This window comes from Squalius cephalus (assembly GCF_949319135.1).
Source record: "Squalius cephalus genome assembly, chromosome: 4".
NCBI classification, from domain to species: domain Eukaryota; kingdom Metazoa; phylum Chordata; class Actinopteri; order Cypriniformes; family Leuciscidae; genus Squalius; species Squalius cephalus.
This window is the reverse complement of record NC_137125.1, coordinates 44763925-44781971: the sequence shown is the minus strand read 5'-3', so window position 1 is coordinate 44781971 and position 18047 is coordinate 44763925. Positions and strand designations below refer to the sequence as shown.

At 37.2% G+C, this 18047-nt stretch overlaps 3 protein-coding genes across 6 annotated transcripts in view; 2 read left to right on the top strand and 1 right to left on the bottom strand.

Annotated features, from left to right (window-relative positions):
- ccdc87 (coiled-coil domain containing 87) overlaps positions 1-2267 on the top strand; it is a 7613-nt gene extending 5346 nt beyond the window's left edge. For all 4 annotated transcript variants that reach the window (XM_079868996.1, XM_079868997.1, XM_079868995.1 and 1 more), the window contains exons 14-19: positions 14-129; positions 231-262; positions 1137-1304; positions 1393-1507; positions 1623-1765; positions 1855-2267. In XM_079868996.1, the coding sequence (XP_079725122.1) occupies positions 14-129; positions 231-262; positions 1137-1304; positions 1393-1507; positions 1623-1765; positions 1855-2094 (814 nt within the window). In that variant the 3' untranslated portion in view covers positions 2095-2267. The remainder of the gene's footprint in view (positions 1-13; positions 130-230; positions 263-1136; positions 1305-1392; positions 1508-1622; positions 1766-1854) is intronic.
- A 593-nt stretch (positions 2268-2860) lies between these two features.
- pnpla8 (patatin-like phospholipase domain containing 8) lies at positions 2861-16798 on the top strand. Its single transcript, XM_079868830.1, has 10 exons — positions 2861-3005; positions 4576-5632; positions 6817-6966; positions 7067-7218; positions 10146-10240; positions 10337-10508; positions 10842-10899; positions 10985-11179; positions 14554-14752; positions 15561-16798. The coding sequence occupies exons 2-10, from the start codon at positions 4757-4759 to the stop codon at positions 15833-15835; spliced, it is 2172 nt and encodes a 723-aa protein (XP_079724956.1). The 5' UTR covers positions 2861-3005; positions 4576-4756; the 3' UTR covers positions 15836-16798.
- akap14 (A-kinase anchoring protein 14) lies at positions 3381-3860 on the bottom strand (the record flags this gene model as incomplete). Its single annotated transcript, XM_079869633.1, has 1 exon — positions 3381-3860. One exon carries the CDS (start codon positions 3858-3860, stop codon positions 3381-3383), a length of 480 nt encoding a protein of 159 aa, XP_079725759.1.
- Positions 16799-18047: the final 1249 nt, after the last annotated feature.

Here is an 18047-nt window from a genome sequence, read left to right as displayed (position 1 = left end):
TCATCTGTTCCAGAAGGCAGCAGGAAAGGATCAATTTACTTAGGAGACGGAAACATGAATTTGTTCCTGGATTCTGGAACATCAACACCATAAAGATGGGAGGACTGGGGAGGGAACCGGAACTGGATGGCATGTTATTGTTTTCTATATAAAAAAAATATTGGTACATTTATGAACATACATTATTTAGTGTCCAAAAAGGAATGAGTGACGAAATATCTGTGTTTCAGAGAGACATCCAGAAGAGGAAATACAAGATGCAGTGAGTTCATGTTCTCTTCCTCATAATATAATGCTGCACTTCTGTTTTCCACAGATTTCTGCTTCGTCTATCATGTCATGTTAGTGTTATTTTTGGGATAGATTTCTGTATAGCATAAAGAATTTTGAATCACAGTTGTAGCTCAAATAATCACTTTTTTGAATGATCTAGACAGACAGAGAGACAAGCTGATAGACCGATAGATAGATAGATCGATAGATAGATAGATCGATTGATAGATAAGCTGATAGATAGATAGACAGACAGACAGACAGACAGACAGATAGATAGATAGATAGATAGATAGATAGATAGATAGATAGATAGATAGATAGATAGATAGATAGATAGATAGATAGATAGATAGACAGACAGACAGACAGACAGACAGACAGATAGATAGATAGATAGATAGACAGACAAGCAGACAGACAGACAGACAGACAGACAGACAGACAAGCTGATAGATAGATAGATAGATAGATAGATAGATAGATAGATAGACAGACAGACAGACAGACAGACAGACAGACAAGCTGATAGATAGATAGATAGACAGACAGACAGACAAATAGACAGATAGATAGATAGACAGACAGACAGACAGACAGACAGACAGACAGACAGACAGACAAGCTGATAGACAGACAGACAGACAGACAGATAGATAGATAGATAGATAGATAGATAGATAGATAGATAGATAGACAGACAAGCAGATAGATAGATAGATAGATAGATAGATAGATAGATAGATAGATAGATAGATAGATAGATAGATAGATAGATAGATAGATAGATAGATAGATAGATAGATAGATAGATAGATTGATTGATTGATTGATTGATTGATTGATTGATTGATGTTCTTCAGTCTGTGGGAGGAGAGGAAGGTGATGGTCCAGCTGCTGGTCTGCTGGATGGAGAACAGCTTCAGGTCAGGCTGGAAAGGGTCTGGAACGCCCTGCGTCTGCCAGACGGACAGCGACTAGACATGGCCATCAAATACAGCTCCCATGAGTACAGGGACCACCTGCAGGAGGTAGAGATCATGAGAATAAACTCTCCAGGCTTTCCATCATGATCATCAAGGTTTTTATGTTGTCACATGGATTTGTTTGTGCTATCAGGCAATTGCTGCATGGGAGGAGGCTGCTCGTTTGATCCAGAAGAGGGAGCTCTTGCTCTTCAGGCTGGAGGACTTTGAGAGGGAGGCATCAGACCCTAACAGATTTTTCCAGCGAGGTATATCATAGGCACAGAATAATGAATTTTGACCCTTGAAATCTGCTTTTGCCTGCATGGCTTTATATTTCGAGAAATTATTATAATCCAATACAGATTCATTGCAAATACACAGGTTATCATGGTTCATCTATCGCTAGAATGGAGGAGGCAAGTCAAAGGGAGAATCTCAACTCTCAGATTTCAGTCATAGACCAAGAACTGTCCAAGACTATGGGCCACATCACAACCCGTTTCAGTGACAGCATCAGTTATGAGGTGAGTGCATCAAGGCACGTCATTGGTTATCTGCACCAGAAACTGTTCCGTCCCGTTGTTCATCCTTGTCGCCGATTTGGTTCTCACAGGGCCGGCCGTACAGGGAGAAGATGCGCTGGGACCGGACTGAGATGCTGTACTGGCTGCAGCAGGAGAGAAGGGTCCGTTCACTGGAGATGTTTGTAGAAGAACGGACAGCTCTGCCTGTAAGGCTTCCTCCTCTAAACCAAAGCCAGGAGCTTCACTCAGACAGCCAGCAAACTCTCCAGGAACAACCTCCATCAGACTGCGAGAGAAATGGCCGATTTTTGCAACACTGTGAATTTTAAAAATATGTATATATACTCATGTAAGCCAAATACTAACAAATAAAGCAAGAGCTGTTTTTATTTTGATTATTGCATTATTTAGTATATCCTTGTTAGTTGCTGAAGAGATTTCAGACTCTGAAAATGTGTGTGCTTAAGAGTTTTACATTAAAAAATGTATTATTTATTTTAGTATCTCTGAGATACTGTGTGTTTTTATTAATATTTTGAATTAGTTTTCATTTTTATATTTTCATTTTAATGTATTAGTAATTTTGTTTTTGTCTTTTTATTAGTTGTTTAATGTCTTCATTTTTATTTCATTTTTATTTATTTTAGTAAGTTGAAAATGAAGATATATTGCCATATAACAAAAAACTTTTTTTAAAATTGTTTTAGTTTTAGTTAAATATAACATCCCTGCTACACACTACATGCGTATATAATTAAAAGTAGTGTAGAAAATGGCAAATCATGGTATTCATTACATTATGATTTTGTTCATATTTTAACTGACAAACCTGTTGTTTGAATATATTACCATGCATTAGACAGAGGAAATATGCTGCCCTTGCTTTTATGTGCTATTTTGCTATTTAATATGCAAAAATCACTTTTTTTTTACGTAACTAAACATTCTTTGTTTATAAAGTTTCTCATTTCGTGATTGGGGATGATATTTACTTTTTGTATGGCATGTTGTTTCACTTATTACCAGTAGTTGGCAGTGCGCTCTTTCCCTTTTGTTTGCGTTGATCCTGTCAACTGAGAAGAAGAGGAGATTCGCGGCCCTCTGATTGGCTGTGTGCGCATCATGTCATCTGTTCTGTTTCTAAACGTTTCCTGTCGAATTTTCCATTTGGGATTCATTCATCTCTCTGTTTTCAAAATATTTCTCAACGAAATGACAGCGAATAATAGGCACTCGCCGGGTATGTAATTTTATTTGTATGCTTAATATGTCAAATTCCCTCTTAATAGAGCAGAGATATTTATTTTACAGTCTTAGCTGATCATAACAACACCAATGGTCCAATGAACAGCCTTATAAAAAATATGTAAAACACAATTGTTATCTCTTTAAACATATTAAATGCATTTGCGCTTAGATAACTAGGTCTAAACTGGCAAAAACAGCATTTTATGGTTGATATGAGGCACTTTAGAGAGGTTTCTTATTTCTATAATACAAAACTGTAACGTTACATACAGTATTACAGCTTATAAAACAACAGTTTAATCATTTTAATTGATTTCCATTGAAAGATATAGTAGCACTATAGAGTTATATGACAGATTTCGACGTTTTAAAAGCCAACAGTGTCTATAAGCAGTCTATTACTCTCAATGACATCCATCAGCCACTTTTCCCTGAACCTCGTTTGTCCTGGAATATGTGTGAACCTGTTGGTTTCAACGAGGAAGTGAACGTCCACAGGCAGTGTATCTGGTTTGATTTTGGAGATTTCTATGATGAAATACACGCTTGCTGTGGCTGTGGGGATCGGGGTACTTCGGGTCGGGATGCTCCATTTGACTCCGTACTGGTATTGCTTTTTAAACTCCAGCTCTGTTTCCTGCAGGAACTTCAGACTGTAGAGCCAGCCGGGCTGCTGTATCTCCCATGTGTCCATGTATTGCCTGATCTGCTGCTCTCCGATATCGATTGTAAAGTCTTTGCATGAGACCCAGTCGATATTTTTTATTTTATCCTCACATTGTGCGATATTTGCGCTGTCCATCGCCATAGCTGTCAGTGTTTCTGTCATGTTGACGTCGGTTTCCATGGTGATGACAGACAGGGGACGGATGTTGCATTAACTCTGCGACGTAACAAATCTTACAGTGTAATTATATATTTAAGTAGCCTACTGAGTAATATTAAGCAACTACATGAACTTACTATAGGGTTAGGGTAGGATTAGGATTTGGTTGAAGGTTAGTTGCATGTAATTATGCATAATTTACTGTTAATACTATGGTAAGTACATGTAACATACACTCAGAAAAAAAGGTACAAAAGCTGTCACTGGGACAGTACCCTTCAAAAGGGTTCTATGTACCATTTAGGTACTAATATGTACACGTTTGTACCTTTTGTACCTTTGAGCAACTTATATGCACTCTTTAGGTACAAAGGTGTACCTTTTGTAAAGGTACCACCACAGTGACAGCTTTTGTGCCTTTTTTTCTGAGAGTGTATGTAACAAGGACACAGTAAAATAAAGTGTTACCCAATAAAGTAACTGAAAAAAATGAATAATGAACTGGATACTCTTTTCATGTAGTCACAATAAATGGAGTTTTCAAACTTCAAAAAAGACACAAAAGTGGTCCATATTTATACATGCACTATATTTAAAGTTTTCAGGTCAAACCATAGTTTGTGTTTTTTAGCACATTTCTATGCGGTTGCAAGGATGTTCTGTGTGGTTTCTTACTTTTTATGACATTAGACATTATTAACTTAATAATAACAAATGATAATCTTTCACTTTACAGGTCGCCTTTAAAATGAGGGAAGCTCCTACTCTGATAAATAAGCACAGAGCTCTTATCTAGCAGGTGTGAAATGGCTAAAGCTTTGATTGAGCTCTGCATGGCTCAGTAGCTTTGATGCCAAATTCACACAAGTGTGTTTTCTCAAGGAATATCCCAGAATTCCCTCGAGTAACCTCGCCGCATGTCGCGCATCAGGAGCACACTGGACACCGTTACCAAGGCCGTGAGCGGAACGGTGAACATCGACCTCTTCTCAAAGATCACACGCCTCAAACCCGGTTCAACTCAGGCCAAAACTATAGAAGTTAAAGTGGAATGCGCCGAGGCAGAGGCTGGAGCTGTCATGACTGTGGCGGCACCTGATCCGCCCAGGGAGATTGAAGTAAAAAAAGACATGGAACCTCCTAAAGAAACCCCAAAATCTATTAGTAATCTGTCAAACAGCACAGGAAACACATCTAGTGGGGTTGCAAAGCAAACGCTGCAACGCTTCCAGCCCTCTGCGTTCACAACCGACATGGATGAAACGTACAGTCACCTGGCTGAACATGTCAATGCCTACTTTGGAAGCGACACACGAGATGACAAACGATCACAGCAGGATAGAGGAGACACAACACCGACATCTCAGATCCAGCCTAGCGCTCTTCCCAAAATTAGCAAGGATCATATCCTTATGGCAGCACCTGTGTCCCATAGATCCACACCAGAAAAGCCCCCTAGTCCTTCTGCCATTGACAAGGATGGCTCCATCCCAAGTCCACAAGCCCCTTCTGCTCCAGCTCAGGACGAGGGTGTTTCAGCCATCCCCATATCGCCAAGGAAAGGCATCAGTCATTACCTGTCCTACCCTAGGCCAAGCGTCCAGGCTTTTGTAGGTAACTACATCACTCCTCTCGTTCCAAAGTTTAGAACGGACTCAAAGGGTGGCACAGCAGAGAAGGACAAACCCTCCGGAGTCGAAGTGGCCGTGTCTCAGGATGCAAAGAGTGCAGAAAGCAAGGAGGAGAAAGAGGCAGAGGAGAAAGCAAAGAAACTGATGTCTCAGAGGGAGAAGGTAGAATACTATCCCTGTAAATAGAATAGAATAGATTTAACTGAGTTTTCTTTTTTTTTTTGAGTGAAAGTTTTGAGTTTCAAACAACTGATACATTTATTTCAGTGTTGTCAGCAGAATAGTTTTGGGGTTGAATCTATCTATCAAAAATAAAATATTGGATAAATTAAGCTTGTTTTTAGAACCACACACAATTTTGGTAATACTGTATATGCTAATATATATATCTATATATCTATAGTGGATGTATATATGTATATATATATATATATATATATATATATATATATTATATATTATATATATATATATATATATTATATATTATATATATATATATATATATATTATATATTATATATATATATATATATATATATATATATATATATATATATATATATATATACAGACCCTTTCCAAAAAATTTGAATATCATGGAAAAGTTTATTTATTTCCATAATTCAATTCAAAACGTTAAACTTCCATAGATTATAGATTCAGGGCCCACAACTTAAACGATTTCAAGTATTTAGTTGTTTATTTGTACATAATTTGGGCTTCCAGCTCATAAAACCCACGAAAACAGGATTTCAAAAAATTAGAATATTACATGAAATCACACAGTAATTACACAGTGATACCATGGTCATTGAACCAGGTTTTGGTTCTTTTGGCAGTGTGGGCAGGTGCAAATCCTGCTGGAGAATGAAGCATGAAGTGCTCTGAAAATGTCCTGGTAGACGGCTGCGTTGACTCTGGATTTAATAAAGCACAGTGGACCCTGTGGGCCCTGAATCTATAATCTATGGAAGTTTAACGTTTTGAATGGAATTATGGAAATAAATAAACTTTTCCATGATATTCTAATTTTTTGGAAAGGGTCTGTATATGCTAATATATATATATAGTGGATGTATATATATATATGTATTAGCATATATTACCAAAATTGTTAGTATATATACATTATATATAATTCATGCAACAGGAACAGAATGAATCTGTGTGCAATTCATTCGTGTATAAATTGTCACATAAACAATGGATTTTTTTGATTTACACGCAAATTCCCTCTGCTCATGTTTCATGAATGAAGCCCATTGCCTATGCAAAATATATAAATTTCCCATTGATTATAATGTTTAAAGATCAAAAGTGACCATTCTGTGTGTTGTACGTAGATTATAGCACGTGTCAGTGTGGATAACCGAACCAGAGCACTGGTCAAGAGTCTTCAGCGAGTCACAGATGTGAAGATCACCATCAGCAGGGTGGAGGAACTGAGCTTCCACCTGCTGGAGTTTCCTGAGACCAGAGGAGTGGCGGTCTCTGTAAGTGTCTGTGAGGAGAGGACTACTTTATTTTTCTACATCGTAATCTCAATCAATAACGTTCTGTTTTTCATTTCTTCCTTTCTCTCGCTGTGTTCAGGAGAAGATCATCTCTTGTCTGTTGCGTTTGAGGCAGGCACGAGATGTCAAGCTGCAGGCTGCAGTGAGGCAGGCTCTGGCCCTGGTGGGCTACAATGACCCGGTGAAAGGCAGAGGGATACGTGTTCTCTCCATTGACGGAGGAGGCACCAGGTGACAGACAGATGATAGTTGGGGGAAAAAAATGATTAACCTAAAGTTAACAGATTGTGAAATGACTTAAGATAAAACTAGGTCAGCCCAAATGTACCTAAAAGTAGGTCATCCAAAAATAGAACTGACACAATTTTGCAATCCCTTTAGATGTTGTCTGTCATACTAGGCTAATTTTCATGTTTTAAATTTGTCACAATTTTACCTAGAATAAAAAACTAAAATAAACAATATAAACAAAACTAAAATAAACAAAATGACAGCAGTGGGTCATGATAAGTAAAAAAAAATCTTATAGATCTATAGACATAAATTATTAATAGTAACACTTTACAGTAATTGTTAACTCTAGTTAAATACATTAACATGACTAACAAAACTGTGTAACAATTCATGTAAAGCGCTTATTATGACCGCCGCTAGCATAGCTAGCGAAAGCGGTCATATAGGGAATCTACTGAATATTTCGTCAATGATACCAGGGACACCGAAACACCGGGGAACATGAAATTTGGTGGGCATGTAGCCCCACTAGACTTTTACGGAAAAATTTCGTTTGGTCCCCGGGGGCCACTCCCTCCCCCCCGCGCTGGGCCCCCCCAAACCCAAAAAATGCAGTTTTTCCTAAATAACTACCTGAACCGTGGCACCGAGGATGAAGAAATTTGTATGGTATGTTGGTCTTAAGGGCCCACATCAACCTAGCCCATAATCACTCATTTGTGATTTGCGCCCCTTCCCATAAAAAATGAAAATGCAATATTATTCTGCTTTAATCGCCCCATCTTCAGTTGAGATGTTCAGAACTGCACCATATTTCATGTGTATGATTAACTTGACATCCTCTGGGGGTATGCTAAGTTTCGTAGAATTTCATCCATGGGGGGGGGTATAAAATAAATTCATTTATGTGCACATTTATTGACTGTACACTCATCGGCCTGTAGATGGTGCTGTTGAGCGAAGGGTTGCTGGTTTAGGATGATACTGTCACACACACATGCAGGAATATAAACAAACGCAAGCATGCACACACACTGACATCCACACGCACAGACACACACACACAAACACACACGCGCACACACATGTACGCACGCATACATACACGCACAGACACACACACACACACACACACACACAGACACACACATACACAAACACACACACATACACACACACACAGACAGACATGCACATACTACTACTTTTTTTAGGTATCAGCCATATACCCGATTTACCAATACCCAATGTGTTATGCTTGGGCAGTATACTAATGAGGTGGGTGGGACATGTTTCATGCCATGTTAGATCACATCCTGAGAGTCTACGCTTTCAGAAAATATATAGTTTATATAGTTGAATCAGTTTTCTCTTCATGGTACAGACCAAAATGTATTATGTGTAAACTTTCTTCACCTAAATCCATAAAATCCCATTAATTTCAATGGGACATTTACTTAAGTGTTCTACTAGGTACAGTAGGAATGAGTTTAATTTTGTTAACATTGTTTTTTTAAAACTCTGGGACCAGGGCTACAAGATAAAACCACTTTTTTGGGGAAAAAATGTTTTTTATTTCAGTAAAACACAACAAACCCATGCCAAAGTCAGATAACTGACTTTTACCATCAACAGGCACCTCAACCGTTTGGTAGAGGTTTGTAGAAATTTAATGGGAGGGTCCTTTGAAAAAAAAAATCACAGATTTTTCATATTTATTTGTTCTTCCCTTTTATTATACAACAGTTTCAGCATTATGGATGTGACAGTTGGACTTATATTGGTAGATACAATGCCTTAAACATAGATAAAATTAGTATCAGTGAATTAATTTACATAACTTTTAATGTAACCTCTGTCCTCTGATTCTTGAAAAATCCTCACATTTCATATAATATTTTACATCCTATGAATACATTGTATCAGCGTTATGGACATAACATGAAATACACACACTTTACAAGTGTCCTACAAACTGTGTGAATTATTAAACAAACTGCCGATGTAGCATGAAAAAGACTTGCTTGAACACAATAAGTGTGTTTTTGAAACTCATTTTTGTAATACATTATGTAGGGAAAACCACTGTTATTGATGTGACGTTTTCACATTATGGATGTTAAGTGTCTAAACTAATGACTTTTGATATAAAACTTAAATAGTAATGGCAAATAATTACAAAACTCTAAATTATCCATGATCCACAGGAATACTCCAGACAGTCTTTTAAAATATACAACTTATATACATAAACACGCAATACAGCCAAATTGCTCCACGTCATTTATTTTTGTGGAAAGCCAGTGCAGGCCTGAGCGGCGGTCATATTTTGTACCGCCATGCGGTACATCTAGTTAATTCTACAGCATTTGTTAATCTTAGCTAATGTTAGTCTCAAAATTTATGAATACATTTTTAAGATCATAAGTTGTTTCTTTTAACATTAGTCAACACACTGAACTAACCGGAATATGAACATTCTGAAGTATAAAGGTTAATAAATTCTGTAAAAATATATTTACTCATTGTTAGTTCATATTAATCAATACATTAACTAATGTTAACAAATGAGACCTTATTGTAAAGTGTTACCAATATAATTATCAAATAAAGACCTTATGAAATATTTAAATTGAATAATTAAGTAGTGATAAAACTTATAATTATATAAATAAATTGTGACCAGATATAGGATTAGAACTATAACTGAACACATTTGCATACATTTCCCTATAAATGTTTATCCTAAAGTGTAAAAAAAAAAAAACGTATTGTGCATGATTTTATCCGTCAACTACTCTTAAACTTTTAATTTGCTTCGTGAATCGATCCTTTAGTTTCATGTTATAAGATTTATGAACATTTTTTATACTGTATGTACAGTGACGTGTGCAGGCCTGTAATTTTATGTCATTGTTTTGTAGGGGTTTGGTTGCATTACAGGCTTTGTACAGGCTGGAGAGTTTGACAGGGAAGCCCATCTATCAGCTCTTTGACTACATATGTGGAGTTAGTACAGGTATATTATTAAAATTACTCGCAAAATGTCTACAAGGTGTAGGAGTGAACAATCTTCTTCTTCTATGTCTTCTAAATCTTCTATGATTTTTCTTAGGGGCCATTCTAGCCTTTATGCTGGGTGTGTTCCAGATCCCTCTGGATGAGTGTGAGGAACTCTATCGGAAATTGGGATCTGATGTCTTTAAACAAAACCTGATTGTGGGCACAGTGAAAATGGGCTGGAGTCACGCGTACTATGACAGCCAGATTTGGGAGGAGATCCTCAAGTAAGACAATGAAGTGAACAAGCCTGTTTGGGGCACAATATTTTATTTTATTTTATTTTATTTTATTTTTTAAATTATTATTATTATTTATTTTATTTTATTTTTTATTTTATTATTTGTTTTTTATTTTATTATTTTATTTAGTCCAACAAATATTTTGAAGCTGAAATAGAAATAACAAAATAATAGAGGTAAAGACGAGACACATATACACTGAATATAAAGCAAAAATAAATAGCAATAAATAAAATCCTTAAATTCATTACAATACAATGCCTATCTCATTTGCTGTTTATATTTAATGTATTTTTCTTCCCCTTTTATTCACCACAGAGAGAGAATGGGGGATGGACTAATGATTGAGACTTCCAAGAACCCTAAATGCCCGAAGGTGGGTTTCAAATATATATATTTGTAACAAAAATGCAATTCAAATCTTTTCACTGTTTAGATGAATCACTCAATGCTTCCACTAGGTGTCGGCAGTGAGCACCTTAGTGAACAGAGGCCTGCCGCTGAAGGCGTATGTCTTCAGGAATTATAACTTCCTTCCTGGGGTTCGCTCACACTACCTGGGTGGCTGTCAGCATAAAATGTGGCAGGCCATTCGAGCCTCCTCCGCTGCTCCAGGCTACTTCCAGGAATGTGTTCTAGGAAATGACCTCCACCAGGTAAACCACACAAAGTCTGGTCTGTATCATCTACTACACTCTATCTGCTCTTGCTATCAACATATCCTTATATTATCTTTATGTTCATGAGTCCTCTGACTGTTGACATTATCCTCGGTCAGACATCTTGCACTATTGATAATCATTACAAACCCTTTTAGGTTTTGTCAAAAAGAAGGAGGAAAAGCAAACTCTGCACATACAGTACATGCACTCGGACTATTTCCTGTGCTGTCTCATCAGTGCCGCACATTCAGACTCATTAGTGTTCTTGAGTGCCGTCACTTAGGGCACTTCAATTCGGCTGCCTTAAAGTGGCTCTCAGATTTTTGTTTGAAGAGATTCCTGTCAGAGGGTCTGTTTAGACTCCTCAATTCTCTGATCCACTTCTCTCTGAATCATCACACAAAGGATGATAACTATAACAATAAAGATAGAGTTTTAAAAAATTGTTCTAAACTGAAAAGTATAGCAGAGTCCATTGACATCCAATCAGAATCAGTCCTGCTTTAAAGAGCTTGAGCCTTTAAAGCGGCTTATCATAAACATAACGATATCGTGCGTTGGTGTACACACTGTAACACACTATAATACAGAAGGGATACACAAGCAAGATTTGTTCAGGAAAGTGTATTATTTTTAATAGTTCATGATCTGAATATGTTTCTGCACTACACTGGCGTAGCTGTCAGGTCTTTTTGCCTGTCTGCTTGTCTTCATCCAGCTCAAACTGGCACGGTGCCACGGCTGCCACACTGAACGCACCCTCACAGCCTGGGTTTCATCAGCCTAAAAGTCTCTCCGCCAAGCGGCAGACATTAATGTTGAATCGTAGCCCTCAGCGGTGGCTGTTGCGCCATCAGGAAGGCGTCATTCTGTCCGTCTGCTTATTGACACCCACCAAGTTCACATACTGCTTTCCACAATGTCCCTGTGTTCCCAAATAGGCCAGTAAAGCTATTGGTCACAGAGCTAAATGAATGCCCAGATTCATTCAGAGTCTGATGAGATCTGTGGTCAATAGGAAGATGAGCCTGTTAGTATTTAGAAATGGTGGTATAAAACGGCAATTTTTTATCTATTCATTTATTCAAAGTACATTTAAAATACAGTCAATTTCTGAATTATAATTCATTTTAATATTTGTTGGGGCATAAACTAAAAAAATGTCCTGATATGTCACATGAGTAAATTACATGATTTATTTTACGTGAAAAAAAAAAAAAAAACTATTTAGTTATTCAAAATACAGTTAATTTCTGAGTTAAAATGAATTTAGATATTGTTGATGGGCATTAAGTAAAAATTATGTCACATAGGTAATTTTTTCTGTTGATTTATACATTTACATTTTTAATATATTCATTTATTAAAAATTACACTAAAAATACAGTTCATTTCTGAATTGATATTCATTTTAATATTTAATATTAGGGGAAGTTAAAAATGGAAGAAAAAAGCATTATTAAAAGAATTAAATTCAAGTCATTTGGCATAGTCTTGTGTCATTTTATTCATATAATCTATGTTATGATTAATTTTATATAAAGATAATAGTATTTGAACAAAGTATTCTTAACTTCTTATTAATATAAAAAGAAAAAAATTCATGTTCACCAGAAATGCTCAAATGTTTTCTTTGTCCATTATTTAAAAAGATTCTTCCTTTTCTTTATCATGGACACTCTTACACTCCATTGACCCACATGTTGCTTTCATGCGTCCATCAGAAATAATCCTCATTTAGTGGTCAAATGTTCTTTGGGGAACAATAGAAGAGAAGATTTGAGTGACATTGTCCTCAGGTAAGGCCTAATTTATTGTCGAACAAGATGAGAATGAACTATTTTTAGATCTTCATCTAGTCTGTGTAGATGATTCCAATTTATTGGCCTAAGGGCCAACCAAACCCACTTAATGCACATTCATTAGGTCAATCTTCCCATGATTCGTCATTCAAAGCTGCTGTGATGTGTTTTGATGTATGTTTTTGCAGTGTGGGATGAATGTGTTCTAATTAAAATGCAAATGTAGTAGAGGCTCTTGGCTCTAAACCCTGTTGCCAACAGAGCACTCGATGCCCGGACCCCGAATGCCACCAGTGGAAAAGCTGCACTCTCTCTCTCTCTCTCTCTCTCTCTCTCTCTCTCTCTCTCTCTCTCTCTCTCTCTCTCTTTCTTGCACTGAATAGCACTTCAGTTTCTTCTCAACATGCCAGGCCTGTTCTCTGTTATGCATACCCTCCTCAAGGGCTTTCAACCATCAAACAAGAAGCCAGTCCTCAACTGTTTGTTTGTTTTTCTTTTTCATTTGATTGATTCATCAATTCATTCATTAAAGGAAAAGTTCACCCAAAAATGACAATTCTGCCATAATTTACTCACCCTCATTGAGGAAAAAGGATTTTATTTCTCATGTGGAACACAAAATGAGAAGTTTTATTTTTTAAGTAACAAAAAAAGTTTATGGTTATAGTTAAGTTAGCTATAATAACCCTGTAACAAACTGGATGGTGACCATCAGCTTTCAATCTGCAAAAAGTACCATAAAAGTAATCTATATGACCCATGCATTATATTCCAAGTCTTCTAAAACAACATGATAGTTTTCTGAGAGTAATAGAGTGAAACTTAAGCTTGACAGCCATGGTCACCATTCACTTTCAATGTGTCGAAAAGAGCAGCTTAGACATTTTGCCAAGTATCTTCTTTTGTGTTCCACATAAGAAAGAAAGGCATACAGGCTTTGAAAGACATTTTTAATTTAGGGGTGAAATATCCCATTTATTAGCTTTTGATTGATTGATTTGTTGACGCATCAATTGTTAGCTTTGTACTCAGAAAGCAGAGTGTAGTTCACTGATATGCATCAGTATCCGTGTCACTAAAATGTAGGGCATACTAGAGAAATAAAGGATGTTGTTTAGCAGACGATTTCATCTTGTTTTGTGATGTGCTCCTTAAAGGAGACATTGAAACGGAGAAGGATGATGCCAAGTAAATGGATTTCAAATGCCTCAGGTCAAATTAACACATCTACCCACGTCTCCTACAGAGGAGAGATCCTTCATCCATTATACTCAACAGTGATGATTCCCATAATCATATCAGCTGGAAATGCAAATTCACCTCTTTTATGTCGTACCTCTAGTTTTTCAAAGAATAACCCAGATTTCCACAAAGAAGCCTTGCTTTTGGACAAGAATAGATGCAGTTATTTTGGCAGAACCTCAAGATTTCTTTTAAATAGTATATTTTAGTTTCTCCAATTTTAGTTGAGATAGAGCACACAAGAATCTCTTCTCGGTTCCTCACAAATATGGTTAGTTGATTGTGATATGATCAAATGTGGTCAATGTTTTTGATTTTATCCAGGACGGTGGTCTCTTGATCAACAACCCTACTGCTCTGGCCATCCATGAGAGCAAGTGTTTGTGGCCCAACACCCCTGTGCAGTGTGTGGTGTCTCTGGGAACAGGCCGATACGAAACCGTCGCCAAGACCAGCTCAAGCACTTACACCAGCCTAAAGACCAAACTCACCAACGTCATCAGCAGCGCCACAGACACTGAAGGTGAGACGATAGGGTCACGTGATCTGGGATACATTTGTCTGCTGTCAGTGCGTTGTGTAGCATTTAGGGCTCTGCATATCCCTCTGAAGGATCCCAAAGTTAAAAATTAGCAGCTCTCACTCTGATTTTAACATTTTATACAACTATACAACAGTGTAATGAAAACTGTAATATGACTTTAGTTTTTGGGGTCTACCTGAATAGGTTTTCATGCTTGAATGTTCAAAAAACACCTTATTTTTCCACATATTTGACATTATTGCAGCACCTCTCTTCCCAGTCTGTCAGTAACGCTCTGTTCAGTTCCTTTCTCTATGAAGCCTCTTCTTTCCGAAAAGCACAATGTGGTCTGATTGGTCGGCTTGGACCAGCGTGTTGTGATCAATTAAACATTTTGAGTGTGTTTCATAAGTGTCACGTCCCTTACGGTACCATAACCGTGAGTTACTAACGCTCATTAACATTAACACATGACTAACGCAACTCAACCAGGCCTCGCCCCTTTCTTTTCCGTATGCCTTGGGCGGGACTTATTTAAATGAGGGATATTGTGATGAGTATGTTCCTGGAAGAAAACTCAAGACTACAATCAAGGCGCAATCAATAGACTTTCTTTTTGAAGTGGACTTTATGCTTTGTATCTTTGTAGACCTTTTCATCCTCAAACAGCAACATCACACACTAAAGAAAGTTGAAAATGTCAAAAAGCACAATATGTTCTCTTTAAATGTTGAAACATTGCAATTGTTACAGTTGTTTGTCATTGTCACTCACTACATAAACTACTATTGATCTTTTTGTATTGTAGAGGTCCACACGATGCTGGACGCCCTCCTTCCCCCGAACACCTACTTTCGTTTGAACCCTTACATGAGTGAGGATGTCCCGTTGGATGAGAACAGGCAGGACAGGCTGGACTTCTTGCTGGGTGAGGGTCGCATCTACCTGGAGCGTAACGAGAATAAGTTAAGGAAAGTGGCTAGTGTTCTCACTCAAGAAAAGGGCGTCGTTCAAAAGCTGGCAGAATGGGCACAACTTAAAGCTGACATGTACGATGGATTTCCCTTTCGCTCCAAACTCTGAAACTCTAAACCAAACTTGCACAACCACTGACCTTTTCTGTTGTCTCTCTAATGTATAACAATGAAAGCAATGGAATTAAGTGTTACATTGCCATATAAATTAAAATAGGGGATCAGGTCTGTTGCCTCATATCGACCACATAAGAAGACTGAATAGGTTCATTGTATGTCTGATTTTAAGGCTTTGTAGTTACTGTAAGGATAGTTATTGTCCCTGTTGTGGGTCTTGTTTGAAACAAAGAGCCTTGCAGGCATGAAATGTTAGCGACAACACTGACTAGCTATTACTTGCATGTGCTGCTTGTTGTTTGTTGGGATGTACTAATGTCAATTTGATCCATTAATTTACAATAGGATAAAACTGTTAAGTGTCTCCTCAAGAAAATCCTTAGTTGTTTATTCTGCACAATAATGCAGGTAGAGTTGAGGCATGAGGCGAGCTGCTGATTCACAGACCCAAGTGTGTGCAAAAAAAACTTTTTCAGTTTTTATTCAAAGTTAAATGTCCTTAATTAACCTTTATGTCAGACCGCAAAAGGAACCAACAGCACTGTCTGATGTTTTAAAAAGTTTGCACAGAATGTTTTGAAAGCACTCAATGCAGTTGTATTATTGTTGAAGATGACTCTTAATCTTACATTGGTCATTGTGGAAATACTAATGAAGTGATTATGATTTAGTGTACTATGTTTGAATGCATTGGCTGCTTTTCAGTATACCTTTTTATCTGCTTCTGTGTGCACTTGGCAGGAAAATATTTGACATAATTTATTGGTTCTGTTCAGATTGAGTGTATAATATGTAAAATATCATTAATCCTTGAATGTGTTAAGTAAAATCATGACAATGCTGTATATTCAATTTGAACAGCTTGATTCAGAAATACCATTTTTCCTAATAACACCTTTAAACACTATTACTCCGTCGTGGTTATGAAGAGAAATAAAGGTTTTTAAACCTCAGCTTATTTCAGTTTCAGTTTTTCCTTCTCAGATAAGATCTTATTATTTTAGATAACTATTTTTTGTTCCTCTTAATATTGATAAAGAGTGCTGATCATTGGGAATCTAACATGTACTTGAGGTGAAAGCTATTTAAATCTGAACCACAAGCATTTTATTCCATTTGTAATTAATCTGGCAGTATTTAATTGATTTTTCCAATTGCAAAATTGATTTCTGTTTGTCTGTTGTTCCACACTGTTGGCACATTAGCTGGTGTTTTAGCAGCCTGTCAAGCCAAACACATAGATGTTCTATATATTTAAAATTGTATAGCCCAATGAGAAATATGAACATTTATAGACGGATGAGCCTCTGAAAATTAGCCACCTTTATACAATAAAGGTCAGTGAGGTTGGTTATTTCCTCATAAGACCTCAGTTATGTAGCCTGACCTGAAGTGAGGAATGTGTCTTATCCATGGAAATGTTCAATGATGTGTCAAATCCCACAGGTGAGTGTGAGGAGAGACTATATTTGATGGAAATATGCTCAAATCCACATTTCAGTGCTACTGGGAGCTGCCGTGTACATGTGAGGCAGCGGACTGCACTGGAAATGCCTTCTTTATTGAACAGTTTCTATATTGTTTCCAGTCTTGTTACTGTTACGCAATCACTGCAGTTTTTGTCGTAATCCATAAACACACAAATGCTAGAGCTGAGAAGGTCACTGGTTTGTTACTTCCATCGATCGAGGAGCTTTAGAGCAGATAGGACCATGTCTGATTCAACTCTTGCATCACCTCTTCCCAGAATCCCCTTAGCCAGGCAATGGAAGACCAGACTAGAGCATTCTGACACCTCAAGTGTAACCTAGATGTCCCTAAAATGATTCCAATGATATGCTCAAGTGCAATATTATTATTTTCTGTTGATCTAAGAGGTGGAGCTTAACTTAGGTTTAGGGATAAGGTTAGGGTTTGGTTAGGGCGAGAGAGCAGGATGTCAAGATCCACTCATTGGTGATCAGCCTCTCAAAAAATTCCCTTGCTGGAAAAAGAACAGACTGTACAAGCAACTACCGGTTGGCTCTGGTACAATTATTTCTAGATGATATATGTTTTCAAAGCCATCTGCAAACCAATGTAGGAAGTGGGACGTTTAAACAAAGCCAGTCTGCATTACCTCAGAGAGACGTGAGCTACGGTTGTATTGAGAGTGCACTTTAGGTAGCCTATCAGAACAGACGTTCTTGTTTAAACATACTTTC

Bases quoted from the DNA above. Each gene is read 5' to 3' on its own strand.
- pnpla8 (XM_079868830.1), top strand. From the start codon at position 4,757: ATGTCGCGCATCAGGAGCACACTGGACACCGTTACCAAGGCCGTGAGC. The intron at 5,633-6,816 runs GTAGAATACTAT...TGTTGTACGTAG, and splicing joins TGATGTCTCAGAGGGAGAAG to ATTATAGCACGTGTCAGTGT. The intron at 10,241-10,336 runs GTATATTATTAA...GATTTTTCTTAG, and splicing joins CATATGTGGAGTTAGTACAG to GGGCCATTCTAGCCTTTATG.